Here is an 8,854-nt window from a genome sequence, read left to right as displayed (position 1 = left end):
CGAGGCTGTCTCGTCTGATTGGCTGAAATGCGATCCGCGACCCTCAATCTCAATCCGATTCGCGATCTGCAATGCGTATTGTGACACGGGCTTTAGGCCGGTATTCATAGTCCGTTCTTATATTTAAGATGAAATTCATACGGGAAGGCATCGGTGATTCCTAGTTTACATACATACATGCGTTTTGTCAAACAATAGCGTTTTTAGCCCCTTGTGAACGTCGCGCGGCGTTTAGTCGCGTTTAATTAGAGCAGAATTCCACGAAGCGTTGTTAAGATGGTGTAACCATAGACCTACTTTACTCGCGTGAAAACATGCGCCAACTTTAGAAAGAGATAGCTGGTGTGGGACCGTATCTTTATCTTTGTCGAAATGAAGTAGTGGGGCTAAACAAAAGAGTAGAGGAACGATAGATAGACAGAGAAAGAGCTACGACGTAAGGCACATGTTGTCTCTTTCTCAGGGTGGCGTCCCATGGAGCGGAATACGCGGAAGCGTAATCAGCGAATCGCCAATCGCAAGATTATTCTGATAGAGCCCTTTCAAAAATTCCGTCGAAACGGTCTTGTGATTGGCGATCCGCTGATTCCGCTTCCGCGTATTCCGCTCCATGGGACTCCACCCTCAGGTGTGCAAACGTCTGCAGCCACAATGTCTATGGGTGTAACATTACGAGGTACTTGGTAATTCGCCCAATAATCGATACGCGTTTTCACCGAACACGATTATGCACTACACAGTTTCATTATGTCCGCCGCTAGCGGCATAAAATTGTCTATCCGGCGATGAATGTTTGAATAAGATTTGCATAGACGATCAGCTGTATCTCAATCACGTCATGTATGTTAATATTACAATTAACGCGATGTATCATAATGCGAGTGTTCGACACACTCGTTATCGGAGATGTTAATGGATTTAATATTCAAATGCGTCTTGTCGAACGCTATGTACATTTGACAATCGAGCGTAGGATGAGTAAACGTTACGACGTTTGACGAATGGCGGAAAAGATGAGCGGGATCTGGACACGTTTTCTTTATTTAAAAAAAAGATCATAGGCTCGTTAAACGTACAGGAAATGTTACATTTTCTAATAGTATATACAAGATGCTCTCCATTTCCCGTGTTAACATGATTGCGGTAAATTTGGCACGCTATAAAATATAGCAATTGTCACGTTGGTACCTTCATTTCTTTTTATAAACTGCGGTGAACGCGTGCGGTTGACCAAAGCGGACCGCTTTGACTCTTCTTACTGTGGTACCTTTTGTCTGGCACTCGATACATATTTCCACGGCGATTTTTAAAATTAACTTGTTTCAAATTGGTACAAACGCTAATATTAATTTCACCACGAGGTTCAACCAGCGTACCTTCAACGTTCGATGTCTTTTAACGTATGACGCTTACTCCCTTCATTTACTATAGTTAGCTTCTAATAAGATTTATCGATGCTACGAAATCTGCAGGAACCGCTTCTTTTGTCGCCTCATTGTATTCGAACGTAAAAGGATTTTACATTCGAAACAGTAATAAAGGGCTCGCGGTATTTTCAGCTAAATGTTGTCCAAGCTTGTTGGAATTATTTATCTGAGAGCTGGCAACTGCCCAGTGAACACCGACAGTTACATTGTTAATATTATAATTTCTCATTCAATACAAATGTGAACACATGTTATATATGTATAACAGTTACATTGTTGAATAGAAAATTATAATATCGATGTTATGTAACTGTTAGTTGGTGCATACAGATTTGATAAAAAAAAAGATGAGAATATTTTCACAGAAATTGTATCTCATTGACAAATGTTAAAGCTATTGGGATCAGGGCTGCGGTGCCCAATGGGGCCACCGTTTAATTTCATTGTACAAGGCGTCTCCGGGGCTCAGAGTCTTGGAAATTTGTCGGTGGCCCAGCAGTATGTAGTCGGACGCGATCTTCCCGGCCTTGACGCCGAGCTCGATGATCTTTTGCGCGGCGTGCAGTTGCACCTTAGGCGGCACGACCGTGTTGAATGTGCCGATGAAGGAGATGCCGATACTCCTGTTGTTGAAGCCGAAGGAATGGGCGCCGACGAAGTCCCAGCTTCTGCCGACGTACGCGAGGCCGTCGCCCCCGACGAGGAAGTTGTAGGCGATGTCCGACCACTTCCTGGACTCGATGTGGAAGGTCTGAGCAAATCTCACGTGGAACGTGCACTGCGACTGCGTCGTGCAGAACTCCGTCGCGGTGTGGCTAATGATTACGTATGGTACTGGCAGCTTCATTTTCGTCAGCGGCTCCGAGGGTGGCTGCGCGCCCCATTCGTTCCTCTCGACAAAGCGTACCGATGTTACCGTTACGCCTGAAAATCGTGAGGATAAAATGCAGAAAATTCAAGCTACACCACGCACGCAGAAAAAGATAAGTGTCAGATCTAAGACTAAAATTGACGCGTTCATTGTTTTGTACATACGCAACAATCTATAATCTTCTTAGAAGCATGCAATATTCTTACTTTCCAACTATAGGCTTGTTGTCTATTGCGTGAACTAGTGCAATAAGCTAGAATGAGAAAAATATACTTGTCTTACTCTAATTTTTTTGCACTAATTCACCAGTGTAGCAACAAGAAAACGAGCCTAATATTACAGTCTTATTTAAATACTACAATTGTCACTTCAAGAATACATATAATTATTTTGATAATAAAATCATTTCAATTATTATAATCTCCGATTTCAAAATAAGACATTTTCTATCCAGTATCGTTTCCTTTCCATTCAAGAAAATTATTCTTAAATAATAAACATGTATTTTTCTGTATTGAATTATATAAAATTGCCTCATTCAAGTAAGTTTTTCTTCCGTTAACCCAATATAATCTCATTTCAAGATTTTCACGTTGAAACTAAACATATTTTCAAAAGAAAAACATTCTTTTTTTCTGTGTAGGCAGATTAATCAAAGGATGAAAGTCATGGCCACTGGACCGTACAACTCTCGCTTACAAAATTTAAAAGAAGACCGAATAACTTGGCTCGCATTCGTTGAAAGAAACTTATCAACAAAAAGCTAAAAAAACCAAAGAACAATGACTCTATTATGAAAGCTGTTTAATTTAACGCCAAATGTGACAGTGTGTTAATCTGGTGCTAATCATGTTTTAAAATATACAGCACGCGACTTGTGGAAAGCAAAGAGACATGCTTCTAGATAGAATAAATATATGCAATAAATACAAATGTACACTGCAGAACAGTATGTAAAGTTGCATAAGTAATGAGTGCAACAATTACATTAGATATTAATAACGCATAAATCCATGTACTTTTACATAAAACTCTTTTACAGTGTACCGTGCAAGATACAGATTTTAATTTTGCAATCGCGATAAGATAACGTTCGCGTCGTGTCGCGCTTGCAAAACGATAAAGATCTTCCAGATGGACAATTACCCTCGATCGACGAGTCTGGAATTTCCGGGAGTGTGTCCGGGCGAGTGAAAGATACAACTAGGCTCAGCACAATAACTACAACTATTACAGCTGTAACGCACGACAAAACGGGGCATTTCCTCTTCGAGCACCATTGCGTCACTGAAATAATTAGAAAAAGCTACGTTAGAACGATTGACGTACGGTCTACTTCATAACATCGTTCCATGAAATTCAGGCGCGTCATATACGTCGAGAAGCGCGTTTGTACGAGAGAAATATTGCAATTAAGCGCCTCGCGTAAAGCGTTTTGATCTTCTGCTATTCTATTCACTATCGAGTAAACAATATATCCCGGCATATCCCGCCAATCTATGCCAGAATTAGCACAACGCGTATGTACCGTCAGGTGAAAATAGCTCTTTTATATTTAACTCTAATTCTTGTGGCGCGACTAAAAGTAGCAATTTTCAATTTAGAATCTATGTTAAAACTTATTATATTCTGAACAGATATGACAAGACTATTAGTCAAGGAAGTTGATCTTCGTGATGCATACAGTGAAATGCCTTTGAAAAATTGTTGCAGCTTCGATGACTCTGATAACGCTAATAAAACGCTTCATGCTAGGGAAGAAATGATCAAAGATACTTCGAAGTATCACGCATCGGCGATTCTTATCGCATCTAATCGGCAATTAAAACGTACGTATTGGTATTTACACGGTTTCATATATTTGCTGCTTTCCGATTGTCTCAAATAGAAGTATCAGGCACTGTGTACGGTCATGGTTAGAAAGACTGCCCGACGTTTTGCAATAAGTTTGCGGAATATTCGTATGTATCGTCGCATAGATATCATTCATTTGCTCTAATAATGCTGCGCATACCCGTGAGCAAAAGCTATAATCTCTCGCATGATAGACTAAAGTTAACGACTATACTTTTCCTACTGGACTGCTTACGAGAATCAGTCAGGATTCAGCTTGAAGTTTCGGCAAATTGATGCGAGAGAGAAAGAAGTATATTCCCTCTCACTCTACGTGACGCATTTGCTGTATGTAAAGTGAAAGGGAATATATTTTTCTCTCTCCCACCATTTTGTCGAAACTGGCCTGTTGACCAGACTCTGATTAGAGGGACTCTGGATAGACTGTATTTCCGAAATTTATCATAAAAGGTCGGACAATCTTTCTGCTCACGACTGTACAACACAAGAGAGGATTAGTTTAAATGCCAATGCATCGATAAATAATCGGCGTCGAGTACCGATTGATATTTCTGTCATCTTTAGCTTCATCACAAAGTAAACGGAGCCGAAACAATTTATTGCGCTGAACAGAGACTGACCGTTACCTTTACTTAATTTAGTATTTGGCGGAAAGATGGGCCTGTTTGGGGCCTCGACGTCCTTGCTCGTCGGCAAATCCGAGGTGCTGACGTCGGAGGCGCGGCCGGGGTCGAGAATATCAAGGATCGGCGTGGGATTCGTGTAAACGAACTGCTTGATGGTGACCGGGCCCTTGTAGAAGGTCTTGTTACCCAGGTGCACGTTCGTCGAGTTCTTGACGCAGACGTCGCCGAAGTTGGACGGATCGACGTTCGGCAGGACGACGTCGCCGTTCGCGGTGGCGACCTCCTGGTGCTGCTGGACGATGGTCGACGGCACCGGCAGATTCGCGATCCAGCCGTCGCCGACGCCCTCCTCGACGTCCGTCTCCTCTTCCTCATCGTCCTCGTCGTCGTCTACGTCACTGCACTGCGTAGAGGAACCTCCAGCGCTACCAATGCCCGGGGCGACGACCGCGGTTTCCGCCGCATAGCGCGCAGCCTCGCCGCGAAACCTGTCGACCGCGTGGCTCTCGGCGGACACGACAGCGCCGTTCACGTGGTCCAGCTCCTTCTGACGCTGGTGATTACCGTCGGGCGTTTGCTGCGGCTGCTGCACCAGTGTCACCATGCCCATGCGCTACGCGAAAAATTCTTTTCTTCACGTCGGATACACTTTTTAAACGCGGCGCGCCGCATGCAGCAGAGTGCGGCTCGTCGAGAGACAGCTGGAGGGTCTTTGGATAAATCCGTCAGGTCGCTGCCTAGCTTCCTTTCCTTGCTTCTGCTCTTTTCAGATTACGAGGGAAAAAGCAGATTTGGAAACGCGATTCTTTTTCAGTCTGCGAAAAGCTACAGTTTTTATCTTAAATTTCTCCAAAGGTCTAGAAATTTATTTAGATCTTGAAAGAATCGCGTTTTTGAGTGAGAAACGTAAGATTTGAAACGAAAAGTACTGAGAACAAGTTAAGATTGATTAATGTTGGTGAGGCCAATGGTGATCGGCCGTTAATGTGGTTGAATAAAATCATCAAGGAATGTAAACTCGTTTCTGACCGACGCTGCCGGATGTGCCCGTTGGTCCATTTCGCGCAGCTTCGATCAAGAAAATTATATTGACAAAACGACACCTTTGTCTGTATGGGAAATCAGAATAGAATTAGATTAAACTGTCTCAGATCGGGGAGCAATTTTTGCGATAGAAGCGCAACAATAATAAGAAGCTTAGATTAATCGATTAAAGGTAAAATTCGACAAGTACTCAGATTTATTCAAACTTCCCCGCTAACAAGGTTCCAATGTTATTCGTGCTGCATGCGGCATATTAGAAATCCCATCTTACAGACGGAGAGGATTTTCTTTTAAAATTTATCCTGAAAATCGTGTAATCGTGAGACAACGCGGCATTTCGAAGAATTTTGTGAGAGTTTTATCAGTAAAATGTGTGGTAAACTCTCAAAAAAACTCTCGTAAAATTCTTATTATGATTAATTCTTCTTATTTAGATTTTATAATAAATTCTTATAAATTACTAGTAAAATGTATACTAAGTAAAATTTCAAAAAACTCATAAGTTGTCCTCAACAACTCAAATGTTGTCCCACGATCGGATGATTTTCAGGATAAATTTTCAGAGAAAATTCTCTCCGTGCACGTGTCGCGGATATTTATTAATTAATTAATAAAAATCGCGAATTGATACCAATTACATGCATATATTAAGGACGTCCGGCGTTGCTGATTCAGTGGATAATATGTAAGAATCACTATTTCAGTGAATCATGGTGTCATCGGGGAATTCTTACGATCGCGAGCACACTGGACACCGTTAATACACGCCATCCCAAGGAGAAATAAGAAGTCAAGATGACGTCAAGTTAAATTATAATATAAATTTGGTCAATATGACATAAAATTGACGTCATCTTGACCTTTCACATCCCCTTTGGACCGTGCTGCTCCTGCATCCATTTTTTTTACCATGCATCGTTATTTTAAAAAAGACCATCGCGACCGGTGCAAAAATGTCGCGGTACAATTGTTCTATATTAATAATAGCGTTCGAACTCCATTTCTACGGAGATTACGGGGATTCGCGTCGCTCGCAACCACTGTCTAAAATAATAGATAGAATACGGTCAGGTTACATCCCAGTGGGAAACAATTGGTCGAAACAATGTTTACTCGACATCGACACTGCCAAATTCGACGTCGATTCGACATCAATCGACGAGTCATTTTCTCGCTGGGATTAGATTACGTGCGATTTCAATGTAGATTAATAAAGCTCTTATTGATTTACATTGAAATTATTTGCACCGTAATCTAATGTAGTCTGATCATATTCTATCTAGTATTTCAGACAGGGACGCGATCGCGTTTCGAATGGAATATACGCGATGAAGTAACGGCAAAGGGAAAACGACGACTATCTTTCGTAAGAGGCTTGCAAAACATCTACAACGAATTGACTCCTTCGTAAACAAATTATGGACGTCGATTACACTGGCACGGACTAAACGTCGCGCACAATGGCCGCGGTCCACCTGATGCTACGAGCGCTTTGAAGCATCTTCTTCGTCTCCTTTCTTCTACTGAAGAAAGAAGACCAAGCCTTACAGAAATGTAAACGAAATAATTACTGTGCATCAGTAATTTCTAACGATTTAATTACTGAACTCCAGTAATTATTCGTGCTTTTTTCGTTTCCGGTACGTATTCTGTAAGGGAACGCTTTGAAGCATTTGTAGTACCAAGTTTACCGCAGATACCACATCTTCGCCGTTGAAGATACTTTACTGCGGAGTATAATTTGTATTGCGTCGAATCCGGCCGATCAATCGCGGCTCCGCTTATCTATATCAGTGGCAAATTTGTAATTAGTCATGACGCAAAACTCCTGTTCAGGTAAAACCATTTACATCCTCAGTCGCACGGTAGATAATAGCGTCGTCGTGTCTTATCTCGATAAAATGACAACGTCAACCGTAGGAAGCGGAGCTCCTCGTGAAAACGCATCGTTTGAGCGTGCATTTCATTCGAGTCGAGAACTCGCAGGTAAAACGAAGGACGGGCGGCGAGCACGAAAGGGAAAACGCTCGTGATCCGCATCCGAAATCGGCGGCAACCGGTCGGCGACAATCCGCATTATCCGCTAAATTAAGGCTCGGCTGACTCATACACTCGGGATTACCTCGCACAAATCATCGTTCGCGCTGGCGGCGGTCACTTTGTCAACACCAGGCCCACCGCGTCAAATCTATGACGACATGCTGCCGTCACCGTGGAGAGCGCTTCGCGGACGGGCTGGCTTCATTCGGTCCTGGTGCCAACGGAGCTTTTCAACACGTCGTTGACACCGCTCGCTGTCTCTCGCGAGAACAAAGTACAACGCGAACGAAAGCCGCTGTCTGTTATCTTGGTTGATCCTACGACACTGTTGGACAGATACTGGCTTCAGCGATGACGCCACGCGGCGGCCCGAAGGACGACGACGCGCCTTGGAGGTGGAATCGCTCGCGGAGAGCGCTCGGTTCTCGCGAGGAGAAGCAAAAACGAGGAAAAGAGCGGACAAATGGATAACTGGTATTCCCGATGCTCCCTTTTCGCGCACGGTATTCCCGGGTTTAATTTGACCGGAAACGCCGCGGGTTCCTGGGCCGATACCGTATCGCGCTCGGTCCACGTCACCGCCACGGATCGCGCTGCGTACAATAAAACGGAGTAGATGCAACGCGATCTGTGGATATATCGTTTACGTATTTCAGAAACGTGCGTCTTTATCGAGAAGAATGTATCTCGGTCGTGCGATTGCCGCTCGTCGAGCACTCACTGATAAACGAACTGCCGATGGAATCGAAGCGCGCGTAATGGCGGCATATCATCACCGTTCGACGCGTTACAAAGCAGACTGCTGTCGCGTTGCCTCGTCGAACGTGCTCTCAGAAATCGTTGGCCCCACTCTCTGCCTCTTTCTCTCGATCACGAGCTGCGACACACGCATATATGCGCGATAACGTCTTACGCGATTTCTAGTCTTCTCCGCGAAACCTAATGGAGACTTGTATCTTCATCTCCAACCCGTCTCAGTATACACGAAATAT

At 43.4% G+C, this 8,854-nt stretch overlaps 1 protein-coding gene across 2 annotated transcripts; it reads right to left on the bottom strand.

The window, feature by feature from the left end:
* Positions 1-1,023: 1,023 nt before the first annotated feature.
* On the bottom strand, positions 1,024-8,848 carry LOC105565019 (peptidoglycan-recognition protein LC-like). Of its 2 annotated transcripts, none has more exons than XM_012017833.1 (4): positions 7,945-8,848; positions 4,779-5,405; positions 3,445-3,585; positions 1,024-2,351 (listed from the first exon to the last, which is right to left on the bottom strand). In XM_012017833.1, the coding sequence occupies exons 2-4, from the start codon at positions 5,386-5,388 to the stop codon at positions 1,831-1,833; spliced, it is 1,272 nt and encodes a 423-aa protein (XP_011873223.1). In that variant the 5' UTR covers positions 5,389-5,405; positions 7,945-8,848; the 3' UTR covers positions 1,024-1,830. The 2 variants fall into 2 exon arrangements, with proteins under 2 accessions (XP_011873223.1, XP_011873222.1); XM_012017832.1 differs by having other exon boundaries at positions 4,779-5,391.
* Positions 8,849-8,854: the final 6 nt, after the last annotated feature.

The sequence above is a fragment of the Vollenhovia emeryi genome, unplaced genomic scaffold, assembly GCF_000949405.1.
Source record: "Vollenhovia emeryi isolate VEMERY1.0 unplaced genomic scaffold, V.emery_V1.0 DF939156.1, whole genome shotgun sequence".
Taxonomy (NCBI): domain Eukaryota; kingdom Metazoa; phylum Arthropoda; class Insecta; order Hymenoptera; family Formicidae; genus Vollenhovia; species Vollenhovia emeryi.
The sequence above is the reverse complement of the archived record's forward strand: the minus strand, read 5'-3'. Positions and strand labels throughout refer to the sequence as shown.

Excerpts from the sequence above, each read along its gene's own strand:
- LOC105565019 (XM_012017833.1), bottom strand. The coding sequence starts at position 5,388 with ATGGGCATGGTGACACTGGTGCAGCAGCCGCAGCAAACGCCCGACGGT. Across the intron at positions 3,586-4,778 it reads AAATACTAAATTAAGTAAAG|TGACGCAATGGTGCTCGAAG; the intron begins GTAACGGTCAGT and ends TAATTATTTCAG. Across the intron at positions 2,352-3,444 it reads TCCAGACTCGTCGATCGAGG|GCGTAACGGTAACATCGGTA; the intron begins GTAATTGTCCAT and ends CACGATTTTCAG.